At 47.1% G+C, this 26,719-nt stretch overlaps 1 protein-coding gene across 2 annotated transcripts in view; it reads left to right on the forward strand.

The window, feature by feature from the left end:
- Positions 1–26,254, forward strand: part of LOC116511362 (enoyl-CoA hydratase domain-containing protein 3, mitochondrial-like) — a 32,510-nt gene extending 6,256 nt beyond the window's left edge. The window contains exons 3-6 of one of the 2 annotated variants that reach the window (XM_032221316.1): positions 19,783–19,874; positions 21,199–21,296; positions 23,902–24,102; positions 25,534–26,254. In XM_032221316.1, coding sequence (XP_032077207.1) covers positions 19,783–19,874; positions 21,199–21,296; positions 23,902–24,102; positions 25,534–25,848 — 706 coding nt within the window. In that variant the 3' untranslated portion in view covers positions 25,849–26,254. Of the gene's footprint in view, positions 1–1,282; positions 1,381–3,985; positions 4,187–5,596; positions 6,318–19,782; positions 19,875–21,198; positions 21,297–23,901; positions 24,103–25,533 lie in introns of those variants that run through there. The other variant, XM_032221315.1, reaches the window with a different exon arrangement.
- Positions 26,255–26,719: the final 465 nt, after the last annotated feature.

Genomic DNA, 26,719 nt, shown 5'->3' on the forward strand with positions numbered 1-26,719 from the left:
TTGGCAGAGGCGTCTTCTCAATCATTTGCGTCTAACTATCATGGGTTATCCTTTGTTAGGGATGCGGGGACTTCCTGGGCGGGACCTTGCTGATGGTGGCAGCTTAACTGAGCTGCCCCCCGGGTTTCTGGTCGCGTTATCTGCCTAGACATCTGGTAGATACCTCACTCTTCAGGCAAAGAAGAGCGAGAGAGAGATCCAGCTGGTAAGAGCTTTTCCTTTGAAGTTTGCAGCTTTTTTGGCTGCGAAGAGAAGGGGGGCCAGCCGAGGCTGAATCACTCTCTCCGTGCTGGAAATCCCTAGCTGTTTTTATCACGGCTCAAAGTAAGGCACCTCCACTTAGGACAATATTTGAACTATTTATCTGAAATTAATACAAGCAGAGTCCGTATCTGAGAACCTTATCTGCTTTTTTAAAAAAATCCTAGCTTCATTTTCTACAAGAGCTTCCTTCGTATACTTTGGGTTTTTTTTCTTAAAAAATAAGCTCCTAAAATGGCGATTGTGCATTCTCCGTAACAATGCCACATTCCTAATTCTTCTGCAAAGAACAGTGATAAAAAAGATCAAAGGGGAACAGCCGGCCAGCAGTTTCTTACTAATTAGTTTCACTTCTCTGAAGAGTTTACAAGACTTTCTTCTTCGTTAGGGACGCGGTAGCTCAGTGGCTAAGGCGCTGAGCTTGTTCATGAGAAAGGTCAGCAGTTTGGTGGTTCAAATCCCAAAGAAGAAAACAAAATGGAGCCTAAAGTGGATGGGCTTTCAATTGATGTGGTTTTTTCCCCCCTTCTTTCTTGAAAACAAGAATATGGATTTTAAATGACACTTATGCAGAGCAGTTTTCCTCGAGCAACAAAATGATTAGAAGAGCAACAAAGATGATTAGGGAACTGAAGGATAAAAGATATGAAGAATGGTTTCAGAAATTGGGTATGTCTAGTAGTTTAATTAATTTAGTAGTTTACATAGGGTGGCTCAGTGGCTAAGACGTTGAGCTTGTCGATCAGAAAGGTTGGCAGTCCAGCGGGTTGAATCCCTAGCGCCGCGTAACAGAGTGAGCTACTTGTCCCAGCTTCTGCCAATCTAGGAGCACCAAGGACCCCACAATCCAACCATGATGGCTTGTGAATCATGTTTCAGCGTGTCATGCAAACGGAATACTGGTCTATTTTTCTATAGGACATGGTCAAGCATGTTCTAGTTCAGTGTGTGTTGTGTGAGCTAGGTCTTTGTGGCATCCTGTGCAAATATCTCCTCCTCCTTTTTCCAAACTTCCCTGAAGCTGAAGGTCCTGTGTTCTCCTCTGGGCATGACTTGAAGGAACTGACTCCAAAGGAAGACACAAAACAGCACATGGACATCTTCCAAACCTGTTCAGAGGTGAGTTTCCACGTTGATTTGGTGCCAAAATGTTAACTTTAAATCAAGGGTGTTCAAACTTGGCGCAGTGGTTAAATGCAGCACTGCAGGCTACTTCAGCTGACTGCAGTTCTGCAGTTCGGCTGTTCAAATGTCACCGGCTCAGGGTTGACTCAGCCTTCCATCCTTCTGAGGTGGGTAAAATGAGGACCCGGATTGTTGTTGGGGACAATATGCTGACTCTGTAAACCGCTTAGAGAGGGCTGAAAGCCCTATGAAGCGGTATATAAGTCTAACTGCTATTGCTATTGCTAACTTTAAGACTTGTGGATTTCCACTCTCAGAATTTGAAGCCCACAACTCCAAGACCCCTGATGTATCACTGCACGCAACAGCATGACCCTTGAACACACTTTTTATACAAGAAGGACTTATTTTTCGGAGTATAAGACACACCAAGATTTTGAAGAGACAATTTTTTTAAAAAAAATTGCACTCTGCAGACCTACAAAAAACGGGCCGTTTTTCACAAAAATGGGCCTGGTTTTTTTAAAGGGTATGAGGAGCCTTTAGGAGGCTTGTAGAGTGCTCTTGGGGGGCACAAAAACGAGCAAAAAATGGCCTACTTTTCTCTTTTTTCTGCCCTCCCCAGCCCCCAGGAGCACTCTGTAAGCCTCCTAAAGGCTATGACCGGCCATTTTTGTGAGGGGGGACGAGGTTTCAGGAGGCAAAAAAAATGCTGTATTCAGTGTATAAGATGCACTCAGATTATCAGCCTCTTTTTTGAGGGAAAAAGGTCTGTCTTATACTCCGAAAAATACGGTAATATTAATCTAAATACTGACATCATAAAGGACTAATTAGCCAAATCTGTCCATTTCCCCCCATTTTCTTTTAAGGTTTATTGGGTTTTTATTTTTAAACATATATTAACATCAATATATGAGCAGCCTCTAGTTGAAAAATGGTTCATGTTAATACAAATAACAACAATCAATTGTTACATTAATCAAACTTATATAATCCTAATATTAATTAACAGTGTCCCTGAAAATAAGACAGGGTCTTATTTTCTTTTGACCCCTGAAATATGGCCTTGGCTTTATTATTGGGGGAGGGGGCTTATTATTTTGGAGCCAGGCTCTTTGAGAGCCCGCTCACAAGAGAGCAGCCACCCAGCAACCCCCCCTCCGGCCTGGCAGAGTGCGACTCACCGACCCAGCGGTATCCCAAAGACACCAAGCTGTGCGAGCGGCGGAGGGGGGGAGGAGGGATTGGCGCTCAGGCAGCTTGGTGCCTTTGGGATACCGCTGGGTCAGTGAGTCGCACTCTGCCAGGCCGGAGGGGGGTTGCACAAGTGCCTGTCCATCTGTCCCCTCGCCCCGCTAGCGCACCTCACAGTCCTCACCACAACCTGGCCCAGCTCTCCCTGCATGGCCAGGGCCAGGGCTGCCACCGCTGCCCTCCCAACACTGAGGATGGCTTATTCCGAGAGGCCAGTCTTCCAGGAGCTGGGGCAGAGAGTTTTCCAGCAGCCGGGCCACAACCATAGAACGGGAAGCGCGCACCCAAAGCGGCCACTGCCAGGAGGCTCCGAGCTGCCCGAAGGCACAAACAATTAAGAAAACAGAGTCTACTCGGGAGTAAGGCTGGGAGATGATTGGCCCCTCCCATAAGACATAAAAGAGGAGCGAACAGGACGTGAGTCTTTTCAGGAAGCAATTAGTTCATCTGGTCAGTTCAAGCTTTGAGAAGTCCTGTTTGACTCTGTGTTAAGTTTGGCCTTGCTCTGCATTTGGCAATTAGGTCTCTGGCTGCCTTCCAAGGGAGATAAGGTGGGTGTTTATCAACATTCCCCTGAAAGACTGTGGCAACTCAAGCAGACGTCTGTCGGAATCTTCACAGGCTGTTTGTGAAGCCTTGCGGGCTCTGAATGACCATAATTCACAGCCGTATAAATAAAAGAGGGGTTTTGGGACTAAGATTGTGATTTATGCTTTCTCAGGAAGCCTAGGTCAGAACACTGTATTCCAGATGTGATCTAACCAGGGGTGGGTTCCTGCCAGTTCTAACCTCTTCTATAGAAGAGGTTCCACAAATCTACAGTGCCATTTAGAACCGGTTCCAGCTCCCTCCCCCCCCCGCCCGTCCACACATCATCAAGATGAAGAACGAGAGGAGGAATTCTGGGAGTTGAAGTCCACAAGTCTTAAAGCTGTCAAGTTTGAACACCCCTGGGGTTTTTTTTCTAAAGGGTTAGGAGTTCAAGGGTCTTGTAACTTGACAGCTTTAAGACTTGCGTGCTTCAAATGCCAGAGTTTCTGAGCCAACATTTTGGTTGCTAAGCAAGAGCGTTGTTAAGTGAGTTTCAGCACATTTTACAAGTTGGCCATGCCCACCCAGTCACATGACTGCCAAGCCATGCCCACTCGGTCACGTGGCTGGCAAGCCACTCTCACCCGGTCACATGGCTGGCAAGCCACTCCCACAAAGCAGGCCACACCTACAGAAGAGGTTCTAAAAAAATTGGAAACCCACCACTGGATCTAACATCGGGTAAAGTGGAACTATCATTTCTTCTGATCTCCACGCATGTTTTCTTTCTTTTTAAACCACTTCCTGACAGGTCATGACCTTGCTTCCAAAGCTACCCGTGCCCGTGATTGCCAAAGTAAATGGCCTCGCCACAGCCGCCGGTTGCCAGCTGGTGGCCAGCTGTGACATTGCCGTGGCCAGCGAGAAGTCCAAGTTCGCCACGCCTGGAGTGAACGTGGGCCTCTTCTGTTCGACGCCCGCAGTAGCCATTGGAAGATCCCTGCCTAAAAAGGTAGACCTTACCCACCAGTGGTCCGTGGTCCTTGGTGGGCCCTTCTCTTTTGCTCCCATGTCCATCGCTTGAATGGGGTCAACAGTTCTGCAAGGATAAAGCCAACCGATTTCACATGGGCAAAATTGAGCTGTGGAACTTCTGGCCACAAGGTGGCCGTGGCTGGCCACCACAGTTGATTTGAAAAAGGAGCGACGGCATGCAGACATTGCTTGGCTTACAATCCCAATCGAGTACAAAATCTCCTTTGCTAAGCACGACGTTAAATGAGTTTCACCCCACTTGATGACCTTCCTTTGCCCCTCATTACAAATTAGCTAAGGTTAAATGAGCCACGGTGGCACAGTGGTTAGGGTGCAGTAGTGCAGGCAACTTCTGCTGCCTGCAAGTCAGTTTGATTCTGACCGGCTCAAGGTTGACTCAGCCTTCCATCCTTCCCAGGTCAGTAAAATGAGGAGCCAGATTGTTGGGGACAAGAGGCTGACTCTGTAAACCGCTTAGAGAGGTCTGTAAAGCAGTGTGTAAGTCTAAGTCTATTGCTAAGTGGGAGGGAGGGAGGGAGGGAGGGAGGGAGGGAGGGAGGGAAGGAAGGAAGGAAGGAAGGAAGGAAGGAAGGAAGGAAGGAAGGAAGGAAGGAAGATCTCTGATGGTGCTGTAGTTAGAATGCAGTTCTGCAGGCTCCCTCTGCTGACTGTTGGCTGCCTGCAAGTTCGGCAGTTCGATTCTGACTGGCTCAAGGTTGAGTCATCCTTCCAAGGTTAGTAAAAAGAGGATTGTTGGGGGCAATAGACTGACACTGTAAGCCGCTTAGAGAGGGCTGTAAAGCACTGTGGAGTGATACAGTATATAAGTCTAAGTGCTATTGCTATTGCTATAAGCTATGAGTTGCCACCTAATTCCAAAATCAAAGGAAAGGTCCTACCAGCATCTCCTTAAAGCCAGGCGTTTGCTTCTGAAAGCAGAGGTAGCTGGACAGGGGTGGGTTTCAAAAATTGTTCAAACCTACTCTGTGGGCGTGGCCTCCTTTGTGGGAGTGGCTTGCTACCCATGTGACTGGATGGGAGTGGCTTGCTAATGCCGCCGCCGCTACTGCCGCCCCCACCCCCCTTCGGCCGCGTAGTGCACGCGAGCCCTCGTGAAAGCTAGGCCGCCGCCCCCCAACTTCAGCCGCTACCGCCGCCGCTAATGCCGCCGCCGCTAACGCTGCCACCAACGCCGCCGCCCCCCCCCAGCTTCGGCCGCGTAGTGCACGTGAGCCTAGCTTGCGAAAGCTAGGCCGCCCCCCCCCCTTTTAAATATTTGCCTGGTGGGATTTCCTAGCCTGAACTTGCCCATCAGACGGGCATCAGGATCTTGAAAGGAGCCAGATGTTGAACATCCAAAGTCTCCAGCTCAGGTGTTTTCTTCCAGGTGGCACTGGAGCTCCTCTTCACCGGAGCACCCATGACAGCCCAGGATGCCCTTCTCCATGGACTCATCAGCCGAGTTGTACCCGAGGACCAGCTGGAAAGCGAGACCCTGAAAATCGCCCACAAGATTTGCCAAAGCAGCCGGGCCGTGTTAGCTCTGGGGAAGGCCACATTTTACAAGCAGATGGAACACGATATTAGCACGGCCTATCAGATAGCTTCCCAGGTCATGGTGGACAACCTGGCTATGAAGGACGGACAGGAAGGAATCGAGGCTTTCATCTCTAAACGCAAACCCAACTGGTTCCATTCTTGAAAGAAACATTTCCAAGAAACATCTAGGCCAGTGTTTTTCAACATGAAGATGTGTGGACTTCAACTCCCAGAATCCCCCGGCCAGACAGACAGAGAGAATTCTGGGAGCTGAAGTCCACACATCTTCACGTAGCCATGGTTGAAAAACATTTGATTTAAGATCTCTAAGAGCCTTTTATTTGGTCAATAAAACCAGTTTTGGGTTTCCCAAACCTGCTTTGAATGTCCCAGGACTTTCAGCTTGTTTTACGGAATCCCTTATTGGCCTATGAATATTGGTTTAAAAAGATGGTTATGAATTTAATGGTTACACGTTACTCTATAACAGACTCTGATTGAGGGTGCTAAGCCATTGTTTGCCTAACCACAATGTAATAAATAAACCACCATATCTGAATGTACTAGTATATTAAATCAAAACCAAAGCCTACTGCCACACTCCTCCCAACAGCCGGTAAGATCCCACAGGGTGGGCCTCCTCCAGATGCCGTGAGCCAGACAATGTCGGCTGGCGGCTCCCCGGAGGAGAGCCTTCTCTGTGGCTGCCCCGACCCTTTGGAACGAACTACCCCCAGAAATCCGGACCTCACCCACTCTCATGGCCTTCAGAAAAGCTGTCAAGACCTGGCTATTCCGGCAGGCCTGGGGCTGTTGACCGCATTGTTGAGGTCCAGCCCCGACTGAAATGAATGTATCTGTGTTGTTTTTAACTTGTCTATTTTATTTTTACTTTCTTTTATTTGCTTCCTTTCCCCTCTCTGTAAGCCGCCCGGAGTCCTCCGGGATTGGGCGGCCTATAAATAGATGATAGATAGATAGATAGATAGATAGATAGATAGATAGATAGATAGATAGATAGATAGATAGATAGATAGATATTTTATTTGTATGCCGCCCTTTTATAGCAATAGTAATAGCAATAGCAGTAGACTTATATACCGCTTCATAGGGCTTTCAGCCCTCTCTAAGCGGTTTACAGGGAGTCAGCATATTGCCCCCAACAATAATCCGGGTCCTCATTTTACCCACCTCGGAAGGATGGAAGGCTGAGTCAACCCTGAGCCGGTGAGATTTGAACCGCTGAACTGCTGATCTAGCAGTAGCCTGCAGTGCTGCATTTAACCACTGCGCCACCTCGGCTCCTTTTCCCTGGGGGAACTCAGGGCGGCTCACAGTTCAGGGGGAGGGAGGACAAACCATGTTAAACACATAAAACAATACATCGTTAAAAGCACAACATTCATACAATTCGGGTGGGGTCAATATCTTCAACCCCAGGCCTGTCGGGACAGCCAGGTTTTAAGGGCTGTGCGGAAGGTCTGGAGGGTGGTGAGGGTACGAATCTCCATGGGGAGTTCGTTCCATAGGGTCGGAGCTGCCACCGAGAAGGCTCTCCTCCGCGTGGTGGCCAGTCAGCATTGGCCAGCGGATGGAAGTCGGAAATAGCAATAGCAATAGCAGTAGACTTATATACCGCTTCATAGGGCTTTCAGCCCTCTCTAAGCGGTTTACAGAGAGTCAGCATATTGCCCCCAACAATCTGGGTCCTCATTTTACCCACCTCGGAAGGATGGAAGGCTGAGTCAACCCTGAGCCGGTGAGATTTGAACCGCTGAACTGCTGATCTAGCAGTAGCCTGCAGTGCTGCATTTAACCACTGCGCCACCTTGGCTCTTATTTTCCACCTTGGAAAATTAACCATTAACCATTAACTTGGCCAAACATATATTGGCTTAATTGAATTCCTCCAGTAACTAGGCTTATAAGTTGTGATTTCCTTGGTTTATGACTTCAGATGTCAGGCTGGGGGAAAAAACAGGACCTTTCTTGTGGGTTATGCCAATTGCCTGGGAAATTAGGAGATTCCAGCAGCTCAAATAGGTACAAAGATTTCTTGTAACCTTAAGCTCTCTACAAGAATCTGAGCTACTAACGTTCAAAGCAATTTGATGGTAGATAAACAATTTACAGTGGGCTGGACGTACGATCTCTTGTGGGCGCTCAGGTACTCGTGACTTACGACGTGTTTGACCCTTCACTGGTCACCTCCTACAGCAGGGGCGTCAAACTCGATTTCATTTGAGGGCCGCATCGGGACTGTGTTTGACCTCAGAGGGCTGGGCGGAAGGAGCATGGCCTTGGTGAGCGTGGCACAGGGTTCATGTCGCGGGGCGCCTGTGTTTTGATAGCCCTCTGCCAGCAGAAACGGAGCCCAGGGGTCCCCCGCACCCCATTTTCAGCCCTCCTGCAGCCCCCTGTCAGTGAAAATGGAGCTCGGGGGGGGCTGTGTGTACCACCCTACACCCCATTTTTACTGGTAGAGAGCTACAGGAGGGTAACATTGGGGCAGTCACCAGGAGAAGGTGATATCTAGAAACACTATACTATCAAGCAAATTCAGCCGGAATTTATCCTTTGCATTGATGATTTCTGAATTACCGTATTTTTCGGAGTATAGGACGCACCTTTTCCCCTCAAAAAAGAGGGTGAAAAACTGGGTGCGTCTTATATAATAAATACACCATTTTTGGCCTCCTGAAACCCCAGCCCCCCCCCTGCAAAAATGGACCTGAGGGCTGGGGAGGGCAAAAACAAGCAAAATATGGACCGTTTCCCCCCCCCCCAGCCCCCAGGAGCACTCTACAAGCCTCCCAAAGCCTCTGCATGCCCCCCCTTTTTTGTGCAAATAACGGTACATTTTTGCAAAAAATGGACCGGTTTTTGCTCGTTTTTGCCCCCCCCCCCAGCTCCAGGAGCACTCTAAGAGCCTCCCAAAGCTTTTTATTTTTGCAAAAAATGAGGCGTGCAGAGGGTTTGGGAGGCCTGCAAAGTGCAAAAACTTTTTTTATACATATAAAATTGCCTCTTCAAAATCATGGTGTGTCTTATAGTCTGAAAAATACGATATGTCTCCCAAGCTAGAGGCATCTGGTGTAGAAATATTTCTATATGTATATGGAGAAATGCTGCCCCTTCAAAATGTCCCTGAATGACAATTCCCTACTTCTTTAGCATCCCTTCCTTCTAGATCAGGAGTGTCAAACTCAAGTCTCAAACTTGAACGGGCCCGCAGGGTGCTTAGATCTGGCCTATGGGGCCGCCCTGGAAACAGCGGACTGGCTCGTGGTGCCTTTGCCAGCAAAATCAGAGTTCAGGAGAGCCGCACACGGCCCTCCTGACCTTCGTTTTCGCTGGCAGGGTGCTGCAGAAGCCATCACGCGGCCCTCCGGAGCTGCATTTTTGCTGTCAGAGCCCTGCAAGAGGTCGTTGCAGCTGAAAACAGAGCTCGGGAGGGCCGTGCGCATTCCTCGGCACCCTCGCCATGCCTACCCGGCCCCCTTGAGGTCAAACACAACCCTGATGCGGCCCTTAATGAAATCGAGTTTGACATCCCTGTTCTAGGTGGGTTTGAATATTGTTCAGGAAGTATCGAGCTATTCTAAAGGATGAACACCAGGGGGCGATGTTCACATTCTAAAAACTGCCAGCATCTTTCTTAATTCTCTGCAGCAAGAAGCATTCAGGGTTTTTTTTCCCAGAATCAGGCAGGAGCAAAATAAGGCAGAAGAATTCAGAAATTCATTTTCATTGTCCAGTTTTCAACATCTCTAAACACAATTCATCATTTATTCACCCGCAAACAGGCCCTTCACTAGATCAGAGGCATCTTGAGGAAGTCCAACATTGTCAGGATTTTGCTGTTAATTCAGTTAATTTTCAGTGCATTACTCAAACTCCAAAGTATTCAAACTATGTTATCTGGAGCCCGGGGGGGTTCTATTAGAGGCATCCTGGGGTTGCACAGGACAGTTTTTGCTTACAGGTGATCCTCCACCTGTATCCAACAACTGTAATGTTGGAATCACTGATTCCAACACCAAAGTTGGAACCAGAATCTCAAAGTCATTGAGCAAAATGGCCAATTAAGTAAGATATCACTGCTTCATCCAACGACTGCAATCCCAGCACTTCTGGTTGCGGTTGTTAAAGGGATGGAGTTGGTGGCTGGTGGGGGGCAGCGTCCCTCCACAACAGACCCAGTCTCACGCCACCCCTTAGGAATATTGGAAGAAATGTCCTTCTGGGTTCAGTTCCAAGTGGGGGAAAAGACACTGGAGACCTGGAGGCTGCTTGGAAAGATGGTTTAATGGTGGACAGGAACACGTGGCTTGAGTTCCTGAGCAGAAAAGGGGGATCAGATGCTTCCAGATGTTGGGTGAAGAAGAAAAGAGAGCAAGATGCTGAAAGTTTTCTGGCTTTACACTCTCTGTTTCCTGTTCCTATGTAAGAAATGTATTCTGATTGGTTGTCAGACTCCCATGGGGCCATGCAGGGGCAACTCTCTAGGCTGTGTTTTGAGTCCAAGTTTGGTTGGGTTCCCAGATGCCATGTGGTGAGTTTCTGTAGAAGGCTAATCCTATCTATGTTATGTAGAGTAAACTAGCTTAGGGCCCTAATGGCCCATTGAGAAAGGTGGGGGCTTTTAAGAGTGAGTCTGTTTCCTGCCTAAAAAACATGTTCCTCCATTTCTGATCCAGGGAAATATAATATTCTGCTTTTTCAATATTTCGGAGGATATTTCATTTTTCTAGGAGAGTGGTGGGTGCTAACTTCCTGCAAGGAAAATTAATTCCTAACCTCTACTCTACTGTAAATGAAACTGTAATTTCTTTCCTTTGTACCAGATAAATAAATGAGGATAGGATATTTTCTTAGTCCTTTTGTGCCTTGAATATTAACTTAGGCTTCACTATAAAAATATAAGGAGTAAAAAATGTAATAACATAATGTAAAAATATAAGGAGAATTTAGGCTTCATTATAAAAAGGGGCCTGATGGCTCAGTGGTTAAAGAGGCTGAGCTTGTCAGATGGAAAACTGACAGACCGGGTTCAAGACCTGAGTGCTGTGGGATGGGCGCCCGTTCCTTCCTCCAGCTCCTTCCCACCCAGCAGTTCGAAAGCATCCGAATCATCATCATCTCCATTTAACGATCCCATAATCCCTTGCAGTGTGGAGTCTGGGCAGCTGAATGAAGGTAGCAGAGTGTTTTAATGGCCATATGCCCTTCCTGTCACCAATCCAGAGGTTTGTTCAGCAGATATATTCTCCTTGTGCCCAGAGAGAGAAATATCTGCCTCTACTTAAGATCAACTCACACAAGCATACAAATGCAAGTAGATAAATAGGTACCACTTTGGTGGGAAAATAACAGCGCTCCATCTGCCTTTGATACAGGGATGGGTTCCTGCCAGTTCTAAGCTCTTCTATAGAAGAGGTTCCACAAATCTTCAGTGCCGTTTAGAACCGGTTCCAACTCCCTGATCCCGCCCGTCTACACATCACCAAGATGAAGAGCGAGAGGAGGAATTCTGGGAGTTGAAGTCCACAAGTCTTAAAGCTGTCAAGTTTGAACACCCCTGGGGTTTGTTTTTCTAAAGGGTTAGGGGTACAAGGGTCTTGTAACTTGACAGCTTTAAGACTTGCGTGCTTCAAATGCCAGAGTTTCTGAGCCAACATTTTGGTTGCTAAGCAAGAGCGTTGTTAAGTGAGTTTCACCACATTTTACAAGTCGGCCATGCCCACCCAGTCACATGACTGCCAAGCCACTCCTACTCAGTCACATGGCTGGCAAACCACTCCCACTCAGTCACGTGGCCGGCAAGCAGGAGTGGGTTTCTCGCCCCGTTCCAACCGGTTCGGTTGGAACGGGGCCAGCGGCGTCCTCGTGCACGCGCGCAGTGCACGCATGCATACTAGCATCTGTGCGATGCTCCAGCTGCTCCTGGAGGATCACGCAGGCGCTGTATGCGTCCGCATGCGTGGAAGCGTAGAACTCATCAAAACCGGGTAAGAAACGCGGGCGGGCGGGTGGACCCTTCGGCGTTCTTGGAAGTTACTTACTTCCGGGTTCGCCGACCAAACGGTTCGCGGGGAAAGCCACCCCTGCCGGCAAGCCACTCCCACAAAGCAGGCCACACCTACAGAATAGGTTCTAAAATTTTTTGAAACCCACCACTGCTTTGATATATAATCATGCTAGCCACATGACTACGGAAACATCTTTGGAGGGTGCTGGCTCTCAGGCTTAACAAACTGAGATAAGCACCACACCCTTACAGTCAGACACGAATGGACAGGGAAATCCAAGGTGGCGCAGTGGTTAAATGTAGCACTGCAGGCTACTGCTAGATCAGCAGGTCAGCGGTTCAAATCTCACTGGCTCAGGGTTGACTCAGCCTTCCATCCTTCCGAGGTGGGTAAAATGAGGGCCCAGATTGTTGGGGGCAATATGCTGACTCTCTGTAAACCGCTTAGAGAGGCCTGAAAGGCCTATGAAGCGGTATATAAGTCTACTGCTATTGCTATTGCTATTGCTTTCCCTTTATTAAAAAAAAAAAAAAAAACAGTTCACAAAGCTTTTTCTTTCAAGGCTTCACATTTCGGACTTTACAAAATCGATACCTGAAACTTCTCTTGCAAACTGCCCTTTTGGTAACATTTTTTCACAATTCTCCCATCGATAGGAGGAGAAAGGAACGGATGATTTAAGTTTCTACTACAGTCTTGGGGTGAGGCTACAACGTTGCTGTTGAGTTTGCCGTTTGGTGTGACCCAGATACCTAGTTGGCTTGCAATCCATGCGTTGCACAAATCCAGAAAACCGGTAAACCCAATTTCAGTTAGTGATCACGGGAATTGTTCACTTGCCATGACACACAGCGATACAAAGGGTACTGATTGCTGTTGTGTGAATGACAATATCTAAGGGTGATTATATTAGATGGTTTTCCACAAAAAAAAATGCTAATCTTTTATTCAGATGGGAGGGAGGGGAAAATCTCACATATGTATGTAGGTACGTACCAGGGGTGGGTTTCTCGCCCCGTTCCAACCGGTTCGGTTGGAACGAGGCCGGTGTCGTCCTTGCGCACGCGTGCGGCGCGTGCGTGCACGTGCGTGGTGCACGCATGCGTACTAGCGTCTGTGCAATGCTCCAGCTGCTCCTGGAGGATCGTGCAGGTGCTGTATGCGTCCTGCGCATGCGTGGAAGCGCAGAATTCGTCAAAACCGGGTAAGGAGCGGGCGCGGGTTCGGCGACCAACCGGTTCACAGGGACCGCCGCGAACCAGTTGAAACCCACCCCTGGTACGTACGTACGTATGTACATTCTCTCTCTCTCTCTCACACACACACACACACACACACACACACATATATATCCCATATATAACTCACAATATAGCTATTCACCAAAGCGATTGCATTTACAAAGGGAATAATAGTATCTAATCTCCCCAACCAATTTATACCACAGTTCTTGAGAACTCCAATATGTTAAATGCTTAAAGCATCCAATCTTTAGAAAACAAAGGTGTGTCTAATTGCTTTTTGCACTTAGCAAAACAAATCTTGCCACTGGACTGTTTGCTAGGTAGTAAAAACGAAATCAAACTTTTCAAAGGAGCAGTTTAGAAAAGAAAAACCAAGCATGATCTTTTAATAGAATCATGGGCTTGACGAGGGATGCTTTTTCCATGAAAATGTAAAGGTTTTCCTGTCCAGTCGTGTCCCACTCTAGGGCACGCTGCTCATCTCCATTTATTGGCTGAAGGAGCCTGCATTGTCCAAAGACAATTTCCGTGATTATGTGGCCAGCACGACTATATGCAAAGACACACGGAAAGCTGTTACCTTCCCACTGTAGTGGTACCTATTTATCTACTCGCATTTGCAGGCTTTCGAACTGCTGGGTCGGCAGGAGCTAGAGCAAGGAACGGAAGCTTACCCATTGCGCAGCACTTGGGTCTCAAACCTGGGCTGTTAGCTCTCCATCTGACAAACTCAGCATGTTAAAACACTAAGCCATCATGGCCCTCCGCTTTGCATCTTCGTTTTAATTTTTATTTATTTATTTAGTTTGTCACTCATGTACAAGATAACAGGAAGAAGAATAAACAGATCAGTTTACAGCCTATTGCCGCAATAATCTGGGTCCTTGTTTTACCGACCTTGGAAGGATGGAAGGCTGAATCAACCTTGAACCTGGTGAGAATCGAACTGCTGGCATTCAGCCGAATCAGCCTGCAATACTACATTCTGACCACTGCGCCACCACGGCTCTTATCATCACCGTTGCCTTGCAAGACGCACTTTGCAAATTCTCATGGCTGGCTGGGGAATTCTGGGAGTTGAAATCCGTGCATCTTCAAATTGCTGTGGCTGAGAAACACTGAACCACACCATTGTTTAACGTGTCCCTCCAAGGAGCCTCTTTACAGACTAGCTGGGCAATGTTTGCTAAGCTGGACTATTCTAAGCCTGGATTGTTCTCTGGCTGAAAGTAGGCGCTGTTCCTTTTAGATGAAAACTCCATTTTTTAGAAAACGGGGGTATAAAGATCTTCTTCATTCTGCAGAAAAGATTCGATCAGGAACAAGCGGTGCTTGGCGTTTCTTTCCCGACTGTTTAACACCAGTTCTATCAGAAAAGGCTGGGGCGTCTTTATTCCTTTTGTTAAGAGACAGAATGCAGAAGACGGTGAGGAGGCTTAGAAGTTGGTAAAACAACCTTTATTGTCATTTTTTTTCCCTTGAAGCCACACTGGCACACATTAAAAAATGAAATTGTTTCCTGCTCTCAAAAGTGTACACGTAGATAACACACATACAGATATGCCCTATTTTTCGGAGTATAAGATGCACCTTTTTTCCTCAAAAAAGAGGCTGAAAATCTGGGTGCGTCTTATACACTGAATACAGCATTTTTTGTCTCTCGAAACCCCGTCCCTTCACCAAAATGGCCGTGCATAGCCTTTAGGAGGCTTTCAGAGTGCTCCTGGGGGCTGGGGAGGGGGCAAAATTGAGCAAAAAAAAAGGCCATTTCCTGGGGGCTGGGAAAGGCAGAAATGAGCAAAAAATGGCCGTTTTTTTTTTGCTCAATTTTGCCCCCTCCCCAGCCCCCAGGAGAACTCTATAAGCCTCCTAAAGGCTATCCATGCCCTTTTTGCGGGGGGAAAAGGGCCCGTTTTCATGAAAAAGGGCCGTTTTGGGGAGGTTTGCAGAACGCAAAAACTTTTTTTTAAAATTTGCCTCTTCAAAACCTTGGTGCCTCTTATACTCTGGTGCGTCTTATACTCCAAAAAATATGGTACATACATGTGTAAATACTGACCCCCTGACATAGAAACAGATATATATTTTAATCACTCCATCTTGAATACATAGCAGAAAGAGGAAGCTTGAGAATTCCTAAGGCAGATACTATATGGAACAGAACTGGAAGAATCTGGAAGTTCTTCAGATACCACGAAGGCCCTCCCAGAAGGTAACAAGGAAAACAGGTTGTGAAGAGGATGTGTAGCATCCCAGACAATCCTGCGGACTCTATCAAGCACGGCTTACATGCTACGTCCTCGATAGAAAGAAGTGAACTACCAATAATCTTTTCTGCTGTCCTCACCACTCTCTGCATCGCCTTCCTCTCCAAAGCAGTAATGCTTCCAAGCCGGACAATAATGCAATATGACAGGATGCCATCCCTCTATAGCAGTGATGGTGAACCTTTTCGACACTGAGTGCCCAAACCAGAATGTGCATGCATGCGCATGCATGCGCTGGAGCGCCCGAAACCCAAAGACCAGCTGGACTTCAGGCTGTTTTCAGGCCATTTTCAGGCCATTTTTCAGGCCATCTTTGGGGCTGTTTTCAGGTTGGGGTTTTGGCCATTTTCAGCTCATTTTTTTGCCTGAAAACAGTCTGGAAAAATGGCCTGAAAACAGCCTGAAAAACAGCCCCCAAAAGGCCTGCAAACGGCCCCAAAATATTTTTTAAACCAGAAGAGCAGCTGGTGACGGCACCTGTGCCCACGGAGAGGGCTCTGCATGCCACCTCTGGCACACATGCCATAGGTTTGCCATCATGGCTCTATAGAAAGTGGTAAGGACAGGTGGAGGAAGATGTACTTTTCCCACGTGACGCAGAGCAGAGTCTCTCCTCTCTAGACTTTGCTACAAAACCAGAAAATGGGAGTGCTAAAAACACTGGGGAATCCTGGGAACCAGAAGTCCCCACATCGTGAAGTTGCTGAGGTCGAATGTCTGTGGAGATGGCCAGTCATTCAGGTCATAGTTGCCTCAAAGGTGCCTTTTCAAAAGGCAACTGGACTTTCTTTGGGGGAAGAGGAAAGAAACTGGATTTTTTCCCCCTTCTTCCTCACGTAAAAACAGTCCGCCTGCCCTTTGAAAAAGCATCTTTGAGATTTCTGAGGTTGAGAAACATTGCTGTGGTGAAGATGAGCAAACGGTCAGCAAAATCAGATGCCCTTCATTCTGTCCTTCCGTTAACGGGCATGGCCTTAAAATCAAATGTCGTCCAGCTTTTTGAGCGCCTTCTTCTTCTTGGAATGTTTTCACAACAGTAGCCCGTCCGACTTTCATGTGTTGTGACTTGTAAATCGCCTTGAGGCTCAGCAGTCTAAATTTACATTGTTTCCTGATTCCAGCAATTGGCTCCAATCCAGAGCCTTCAAATCGATCATCCGTGGAGCCTGTAGATCCCGTAACTCGTACATGATCTAGAAAGTCAAACTACGTGTCTTCCTTTCCTCCACTATTTGTCTTGCTTTCCAATTGTCCATCTCCTACTTTGCATGTTCAGATACCTGGTAACCGTAGGTGGAGTTGACATCCATGTGCATATTTTGGTTCAATCTGCAATGTGTGATTTTCTCCAGTGGTGAAATTCAAATTTCTTTACTACCGGTTCTGTGGGTATGACTTGGCAGGTGTGGCAGGGGAAGGATATTGCAAAATCTCCATTCCCTCTTCACTCCTGGGGGAAGGATATTGCAAAATCTCTATTTCCTCCTCACTCCTGGGGGAAGGATACTGCAAAATCTCCATTCCCTCCTCACTCCTGGGGGAAGGATACTGCAAAATCTCCATTCCCTCCTGGGAGAAGGATACTGCAAAATTCCCATTCCCTCCTCACCCCTGGGGGAAGGATTTTGCAAAATCTCCATTCCCTCCTGGGGGAAGGATACTGCAAAATCTCCATTCCCTCTTCACTCCTGGGGGAAGAATATTGCAAAATCCCCATTCCCTCCCCACTCCTGGGGGAAGGATACTGCAAAATCTCCATTCCCTATTCACTCCTGGGGGAAGGATATTGCAAAATCTTCATTCCCTCCTCATTCCTGGGGGAAGGATACTGCAAAATCTTCATTCCCTCCTCACTCCTTGGGGAAGGATACTGCAAAATCTCCATTCCCTCCTCACTCCTGGGGGAAGAATATTGCAAAATCTCCATTCCCTCCTCACTCCTGGGGGAAGGATACTGAAACATCTCCATTCCCTCCTCACTCCTGGGGGAAGGATACTGCAAAATCTCCATTCCCTATTCACTCCTGGGGGAAGAATATTGCAAAATCCCCATTCCCTCCTCACTCCTGGGAGAAGGATACTGAAACATCTCCATTCCCTCCTCACTCCTGGGGGAAGGATACTGAAACATCTCAATTCCCTCCTCACTCCTGGGGCAAGGATACTGCAAAATCTTCATTCCCACTCCACTCTGCGGCCAGCCAGAGGTGATATTTGCCAGTTCTCCAAACTACTCAAAATTTCCACTACCGATTCTCCAGAACCTGTCAGAACCTGCTGAATTTCACTCCTGATTGTCTCCCAACTTCTTAAAGAAACCATGATGGTTGGTGGGTGAGTGGAGATTAGATCATCTAGGCAATTAGAAAGCTACCATTCATCCTTCATGGACTCCCATAATCATGGTGGGATTTTGAAGGACATTTCAAGTTAATTTCCATATTGTGTTTATCCATGGATAAAATTGGAACCTTCTCCCTCAATGTTTCTCAACCTTAGCAATTTTAAGAGGTGTGGACTTCAAGCCCTAGAATTCCTCAGCCCGCTTTATTGAAGTCCATCAACATCTTCAAGTTGCCAAGATTGAGAAACAGTGTTGTAAGGTCCTCACCATCTTCTAAACTCTTCTCCACAGTCCTTTGAGTTCTTGATTTGTGTTGACCAAAGCTGGAGCACTGAATTCCATGTTTAAACCAGGAGTGTCCAAAAGTTGTTGGCAACTTTTAAGACTTGTGGACTTCAACTCCCAGAATTTCTCAGCCAGGAGTTGAAGTCCACACTGCTTAAAGTTATTAAGGTTGAGAAACTCTGTCCGGTACATACACCTGGAATTATAATACGAGATCTCTTAATAACAGGATGCTCACTGCTTCACTATTTCCTGAGTTTAAAACTACTGTTGTACTTGATAGTCACAACCTAAAAGCATATTTATCTTGGATTCGTGATCAGTGCTATTAGATTCATGTTACCGCACGAAACCCCAAGAATAGAACGGTCCTTTTAGCAAATCCAACTGAAATAGAAGCTGGGTTATTGTGTTTTATTTTATAGCGGTTTTTCTCAAGCTTGGCCACTAGAAGATGTGTGGACTTAAATTCCCAGAATCCCGCAGCCAGACATGCTAGCAGAGGAATTCTGGGAGCTGAAGTCCCCACATTTTCAAATGGCCAAGCTTAACAGAATAGCAGAGTTGGAAGAGACCTTAGAGGTTTTCTAGTCCAGCCCCCTGTTCCAGCGGGAAACCCTATATCATTTCAGACAAATCGTTTTCCAGTCTCTTCTTTAAAACTTCCAGTATTGGAGCATCCACAACTTCTGGAGGCAAGTCGTTCCACTGATTAATTGTTCTGTCAAGAAATTTCTCCTTATTTCTAAGTTGGATCTCTCCTTGATTACTTTCCATCCATTGCTTCTCGTTCTGCCTTCAGGTGCTTTGGAGAATAAGTTGACCCCCTTCTTCTTTGTGGCAGCCTCTCAAATATTGGAACACTGCTATCATGTCACCCCAGTCCTTCTTTTCATTAAACTACTAAAAAGATAAAGATTCCCCTCGCACATATGTGCTAGTCGTTCCTGACTCTAGGGGGTGGTGCTCGTCTCTGTTTCAAAGCCGAAGAGCCAGCGCTGTCCGAAGATGTCTCTGTGGTCATGTGGCCGGCATCACTAAATGCCGAAGGCGCACGGAACGCTGTTCCCTTCCCACCAAAGGTGGTTCCTATTTTTCTATTTGCATTTTTATGTGCTTTCGAATTGCTAGGTTGGCAGAAGCTGGGACAAATCACGGGAGCTCACGCCATTATGCGGCGCTAGGGATTCAAACCGCTGAACTGCCGACCTTTCTGATCGACTAGCTCAATGTCTTAGCCATTGAGCCACCCTATGTAAATTACTAAATTAATTAAACTACTAGACATATCCAATTTCTGAAACCATTCTTCATATCTTTTATCCTTCAGTTCCCTAATCATCTTAGTTGCTCTTCTAATCATTTTGTTGCTTGAGAAAAACTGCTCTGCATAAGTGTCATTTAAAATCCATGTTTTCAAGAAAGAAGGGGGAAAAAAACCACATTAATTGAAAGCCCATCCACTTTAGGCTCCATTTTGTTTTCTTCTTTGTCCGAATGTACCAGGATGATTTAAAAGTTTTTCCACTTCTTCAAACAATTCCTGGTTGCTAAGACCTGCTTTCAGAAAGAGAGCTGTCTTGGTGTGCTCACTGTAATCCTTTTCAGTTTTCCTCTTAATTAGACCAATCAGGCTGTTTTTATCAAAATAAATAATCCACAAAGAGAGGGGAAAAAAGTCAGATAGAAACCTTAAAAGATAAGGGATCAAACATGTCAGTCAACCATAAATAAACCATCATTTTATGGCAAAAAGTCCACATTCCGTAGATTTCTCCAGTAATTGTGTTTCTCAAACCTAACATTTCAGCAACACTCAATATAATAGAACAGAAATTTTAAATCGGCAACCCTGGGAAAAGGAATGCGCTCTCTCTCGCCATGCTGAAGTCCCTCCGTCAGGATATTTTGCAGGATATTGAGAGCATGGATCTGCGCGTCATTATCATTTCAGGTAGGTTGTTCATTCACAGCCGAAAATGAATGAAGGTGGAATTTGGCAGAGGCGTCTTCTCAATCATTTGCGTCTAACTATCATGGGTTATCCTTTGTTAGGGATGCGGGGACTTCCTGGGCGGGACCTTGCTGATGGTGGCAGCTTAACTGAGCTGCCCCCCGGGTTTCTGGTCGCGTTATCTGCCTAGACATCTGGTAGATACCTCACTCTTCAGGCAAAGAAGAGCGAGAGAGAGATCCAGCTGGTAAGAGCTTTTCCTTTGAAGTTTGCAGCTTTTTTGGCTGCGAAGAGAAGGGGGGCCAGCCGAGGCTGAATCACTCTCTCCGTGCTGGAAATCCCTAGCTGTTTTTATCACGGCTCAAAGTAAGGCACCTCCACTTAGGACAATATTTGAACTATTTATCTGAAATTAATACAAGCAGAGTCCGTATCTGAGAACCTTATCTGCTTTTTTAAAAAAATCCTAGCTTCATTTTCTACAAGAGCTTCCTTCGTATACTTTGGGTTTTTTTTCTTAAAAAATAAGCTCCTAAAATGGCGATTGTGCATTCTCCGTAACAATGCCACATTCCTAATTCTTCTGCAAAGAACAGTGATAAAAAAGATCAAAGGGGAACAGCCGGCCAGCAGTTTCTTACTAATTAGTTTCACTTCTCTGAAGAGTTTACAAGACTTTCTTCTTCGTTAGGGACGCGGTAGCTCAGTGGCTAAGGCGCTGAGCTTGTTCATGAGAAAGGTCAGCAGTTTGGTGGTTCAAATCCCAAAGAAGAAAACAAAATGGAGCCTAAAGTGGATGGGCTTTCAATTGATGTGGTTTTTTCCCCCCTTCTTTCTTGAAAACAAGAATATGGATTTTAAATGACACTTATGCAGAGCAGTTTTCCTCGAGCAACAAAATGATTAGAAGAGCAACAAAGATGATTAGGGAACTGAAGGATAAAAGATATGAAGAATGGTTTCAGAAATTGGGTATGTCTAGTAGTTTAATTAATTTAGTAGTTTACATAGGGTGGCTCAGTGGCTAAGACGTTGAGCTTGTCGATCAGAAAGGTTGGCAGTCCAGCGGGTTGAATCCCTAGCGCCGCGTAACAGAGTGAGCTACTTGTCCCAGCTTCTGCCAATCTAGGAGCACCAAGGACCCCACAATCCAACCATGATGGCTTGTGAATCATGTTTCAGCGTGTCATGCAAACGGAATACTGGTCTATTTTTCTATAGGACATGGTCAAGCATGTTCTAGTTCAGTGTGTGTTGTGTGAGCTAGGTCTTTGTGGCATCCTGTGCAAATATCTCCTCCTCCTTTTTCCAAACTTCCCTGAAGCTGAAGGTCCTGTGTTCTCCTCTGGGCATGACTTGAAGGAACTGACTCCAAAGGAAGACACAAAACAGCACATGGACATCTTCCAAACCTGTTCAGAGGTGAGTTTCCACGTTGATTTGGTGCCAAAATGTTAACTTTAAATCAAGGGTGTTCAAACTTGGCGCAGTGGTTAAATGCAGCACTGCAGGCTACTTCAGCTGACTGCAGTTCTGCAGTTCGGCTGTTCAAATGTCACCGGCTCAGGGTTGACTCAGCCTTCCATCCTTCTGAGGTGGGTAAAATGAGGACCCGGATTGTTGTTGGGGACAATATGCTGACTCTGTAAACCGCTTAGAGAGGGCTGAAAGCCCTATGAAGCGGTATATAAGTCTAACTGCTATTGCTATTGCTAACTTTAAGACTTGTGGATTTCCACTCTCAGAATTTGAAGCCCACAACTCCAAGACCCCTGATGTATCACTGCACGCAACAGCATGACCCTTGAACACACTTTTTATACAAGAAGGACTTATTTTTCGGAGTATAAGACACACCAAGATTTTGAAGAGACAATTTTTTAAAAAAAAATTGCACTCTGCAGACCTACAAAAAACGGGCCGTTTTTTGCAAAAAAAGGGGCCGTTTTTTTTAAAGGGTATGAATAGCCTTTAAGAGGCTTGTAGAGTGCTCTTGGGGGGCACAAAAACGAGCAAAAAATGGCCTACTTTTCTCTTTTTTCTGCCCTCCCCAGCCCCCAGGAGCACTCTGTAAGCCTCCTAAAGGCTATGACCGGCCATTTTTGTGAGGGGGGACGAGGTTTCAGGAGGCAAAAAAAATGCTGTATTCAGTGTATAAGATGCACTCAGATTATCAGCCTCTTTTTTGAGGGAAAAAGGTCTGTCTTATACTCCGAAAAATACGGTAATATTAATCTAAATACTGACATCATAAAGGACTAATTAGCCAAATCTGTCCATTTCCCCCCATTTTCTTTTAAGGTTTATTGGGTTTTTATTTTAAACATATATTAACATCAATATATGAGCAGCCTCTAGTTGAAAAATGGTTCATGTTAATACAAATAACAACAATCAATTGTTACATTAATCAAACTTATATAATCCTAATATTAATGAACAGTGTCCCTGAAAATAAGACAGGGTCTTATTTTCTTTTGACCCCTGAAATATGGCCTTGGCTTTATTATTGGGGGAGGGGGCTTATTATTTTGGAGCCAGGCTCTTTGAGAGCCCGCTCACAAGAGAGCAGCCACCCAGCAACCCCCCGTCCGGCCTGGCAGAGTGCGACTCACCGACCCAGCGGTATCCCAAAGACACCAAGCTGTGCGAGCGGCGGAGGGGGGGAGGAGGGATTGGCGCTCAGGCAGCTTGGTGCCTTTGGGATACCGCTGGGTCAGTGAGTCGCACTCTGCCAGGCCGGAGGGGGGTTGCACAAGTGCCTGTCCATCTGTCCCCTCGCCCCGCTAGCGCACCTCACAGTCCTCACCACAACCTGGCCCAGCTCTCCCTGCATGGCCAGGGCCAGGGCTGCCACCGCTGCCCTCCCAACACTGAGGATGGCTTATTCCGAGAGGCCAGTCTTCCAGGAGCTGGGGCAGAGAGTTTTCCAGCAGCCGGGCCACAACCATAGAACGGGAAGCGCGCACCCAAAGCGGCCACTGCCAGGAGGCTCCGAGCTGCCCGAAGGCACAAACAATTAAGAAAACAGAGTCTACTCGGGAGTAAGGCTGGGAGATGATTGGCCCCTCCCATAAGACATAAAAGAGGAGCGAACAGGACGTGAGTCTTTTCAGGAAGCAATTAGTTCATCTGGTCAGTTCAAGCTTTGAGAAGTCCTGTTTGACTCTGTGTTAAGTTTGGCCTTGCTCTGCATTTGGCAATTAGGTCTCTGGCTGCCTTCCAAGGGAGATAAGGTGGGTGTTTATCAACATTCCCCTGAAAGACTGTGGCAACTCAAGCAGACGTCTGTCGGAATCTTCACAGGCTGTTTGTGAAGCCTTGCGGGCTCTGAATGACCATAATTCACAGCCGTATAAATAAAAGAGGGGTTTTGGGACTAAGATTGTGATTTATGCTTTCTCAGGAAGCCTAGGTCAGAACACTGTATTCCAGATGTGATCTAACCAGGGGTGGGTTCCTGCCAGTTCTAACCTCTTCTATAGAAGAGGTTCCACAAATCTACAGTGCCATTTAGAACCGGTTCCAGCTCCCTCCCCCCCCCGCCCGTCCACACATCATCAAGATGAAGAACGAGAGGAGGAATTCTGGGAGTTGAAGTCCACAAGTCTTAAAGCTGTCAAGTTTGAACACCCCTGGGGTTTTTTTTCTAAAGGGTTAGGAGTTCAAGGGTCTTGTAACTTGACAGCTTTAAGACTTGCGTGCTTCAAATGCCAGAGTTTCTGAGCCAACATTTTGGTTGCTAAGCAAGAGCGTTGTTAAGTGAGTTTCAGCACATTTTACAAGTTGGCCATGCCCACCCAGTCACATGACTGCCAAGCCATGCCCACTCGGTCACGTGGCTGGCAAGCCACTCTCACCCGGTCACATGGCTGGCAAGCCACTCCCACAAAGCAGGCCACACCTACAGAAGAGGTTCTAAAAAAATTGGAAACCCACCACTGGATCTAACATCGGGTAAAGTGGAACTATCATTTCTTCTGATCTCCACGCATGTTTTCTTTCTTTTTAAACCACTTCCTGACAGGTCATGACCTTGCTTCCAAAGCTACCCGTGCCCGTGATTGCCAAAGTAAATGGCCTCGCCACAGCCGCCGGTTGCCAGCTGGTGGCCAGCTGTGACATTGCCGTGGCCAGCGAGAAGTCCAAGTTCGCCACGCCTGGAGTGAACGTGGGCCTCTTCTGTTCGACGCCCGCAGTAGCCATTGGAAGATCCCTGCCTAAAAAGGTAGACCTTACCCACCAGTGGTCCGTGGTCCTTGGTGGGCCCTTCTCTTTTGCTCCCATGTCCATCGCTTGAATGGGGTCAACAGTTCTGCAAGGATAAAGCCAACCGATTTCACATGGGCAAAATTGAGCTGTGGAACTTCTGGCCACAAGGTGGCCGTGGCTGGCCACCACAGTTGATTTGAAAAAGGAGCGACGGCATGCAGACATTGCTTGGCTTACAATCCCAATCGAGTACAAAATCTCCTTTGCTAAGCACGACGTTAAATGAGTTTCACCCCACTTGATGACCTTCCTTTGCCCCTCATTACAAATTAGCTAAGGTTAAATGAGCCACGGTGGCACAGTGGTTAGGGTGCAGTAGTGCAGGCAACTTCTGCTGCCTGCAAGTCAGTTTGATTCTGACCGGCTCAAGGTTGACTCAGCCTTCCATCCTTCCCAGGTCAGTAAAATGAGGAGCCAGATTGTTGGGGACAAGAGGCTGACTCTGTAAACCGCTTAGAGAGGTCTGTAAAGCAGTGTGTAAGTCTAAGTCTATTGCTAAGTGGGAGGGAGGGAGGGAGGGAGGGAGGGAGGGAGGGAAGGAAGGAAGGAAGGAAGGAAGGAAGGAAGGAAGGAAGGAAGGAAGGAAGGAAGGAAGGAAGGAAGGAAGGAAGGAAGATCTCTGATGGTGCTGTAGTTAGAATGCAGTTCTGCAGGCTCCCTCTGCTGACTGTTGGCTGCCTGCAAGTTCGGCAGTTCGATTCTGACTGGCTCAAGGTTGAGTCATCCTTCCAAGGTTAGTAAAAAGAGGATTGTTGGGGGCAATAGACTGACACTGTAAGCCGCTTAGAGAGGGCTGTAAAGCACTGTGGAGTGATACAGTATATAAGTCTAAGTGCTATTGCTATTGCTATAAGCTATGAGTTGCCACCTAATTCCAAAATCAAAGGAAAGGTCCTACCAGCATCTCCTTAAAGCCAGGCGTTTGCTTCTGAAAGCAGAGGTAGCTGGACAGGGGTGGGTTTCAAAAATTGTTCAAACCTACTCTGTGGGCGTGGCCTCCTTTGTGGGAGTGGCTTGCTACCCATGTGACTGGATGGGAGTGGCTTGCTAATGCCGCCGCCGCTACTGCCGCCCCCACCCCCCTTCGGCCGCGTAGTGCACGCGAGCCCTCGTGAAAGCTAGGCCGCCGCCCCCCAACTTCAGCCGCTACCGCCGCCGCTAATGCCGCCGCCGCTAACGCTGCCACCAACGCCGCCGCCCCCCCCCCAGCTTCGGCCGCGTAGTGCACGTGAGCCTAGCTTGCGAAAGCTAGGCCGCCCCCCCCCCTTTTAAATATTTGCCTGGTGGGATTTCCTAGCCTGAACTTGCCCATCAGACGGGCATCAGGATCTTGAAAGGAGCCAGATGTTGAACATCCAAAGTCTCCAGCTCAGGTGTTTTCTTCCAGGTGGCACTGGAGCTCCTCTTCACCGGAGCACCCATGACAGCCCAGGATGCCCTTCTCCATGGACTCATCAGCCGAGTTGTACCCGAGGACCAGCTGGAAAGCGAGACCCTGAAAATCGCCCACAAGATTTGCCAAAGCAGCCGGGCCGTGTTAGCTCTGGGGAAGGCCACATTTTACAAGCAGATGGAACACGATATTAGCACGGCCTATCAGATAGCTTCCCAGGTCATGGTGGACAACCTGGCTATGAAGGACGGACAGGAAGGAATCGAGGCTTTCATCTCTAAACGCAAACCCAACTGGTTCCATTCTTGAAAGAAACATTTCCAAGAAACATCTAGGCCAGTGTTTTTCAACATGAAGATGTGTGGACTTCAACTCCCAGAATCCCCCGGCCAGACAGACAGAGAGAATTCTGGGAGCTGAAGTCCACACATCTTCACGTAGCCATGGTTGAAAAACATTTGATTTAAGATCTCTAAGAGCCTTTTATTTGGTCAATAAAACCAGTTTTGGGTTTCCCAAACCTGCTTTGAATGTCCCAGGACTTTCAGCTTGTTTTACGGAATCCCTTATTGGCCTATGAATATTGGTTTAAAAAGATGGTTATGAATTTAATGGTTACACGTTACTCTATAACAGACTCTGATTGAGGGTGCTAAGCCATTGTTTGCCTAACCACAATGTAATAAATAAACCACCATATCTGAATGTACTAGTATATTAAATCAAAACCAAAGCCTACTGCCACACTCCTCCCAACAGCCGGTAAGATCCCACAGGGTGGGCCTCCTCCAGATGCCGTGAGCCAGACAATGTCGGCTGGCGGCTCCCCGGAGGAGAGCCTTCTCTGTGGCTGCCCCGACCCTTTGGAACGAACTACCCCCAGAAATCCGGACCTCACCCACTCTCATGGCCTTCAGAAAAGCTGTCAAGACCTGGCTATTCCGGCAGGCCTGGGGCTGTTGACCGCATTGTTGAGGTCCAGCCCCGACTGAAATGAATGTATCTGTGTTGTTTTTAACTTGTCTATTTTATTTTTACTTTCTTTTATTTGCTTCCTTTCCCCTCTCTGTAAGCCGCCCGGAGTCCTCCGGGATTGGGCGGCCTATAAATAGATGATAGATAGATAGATAGATAGATAGATAGATAGATAGATAGATAGATAGATAGATAGATAGATAGA

The sequence above is a fragment of the Thamnophis elegans genome, chromosome 7, assembly GCF_009769535.1.
Source record: "Thamnophis elegans isolate rThaEle1 chromosome 7, rThaEle1.pri, whole genome shotgun sequence".
In the NCBI taxonomy this organism is placed as follows: domain Eukaryota; kingdom Metazoa; phylum Chordata; class Lepidosauria; order Squamata; family Colubridae; genus Thamnophis; species Thamnophis elegans.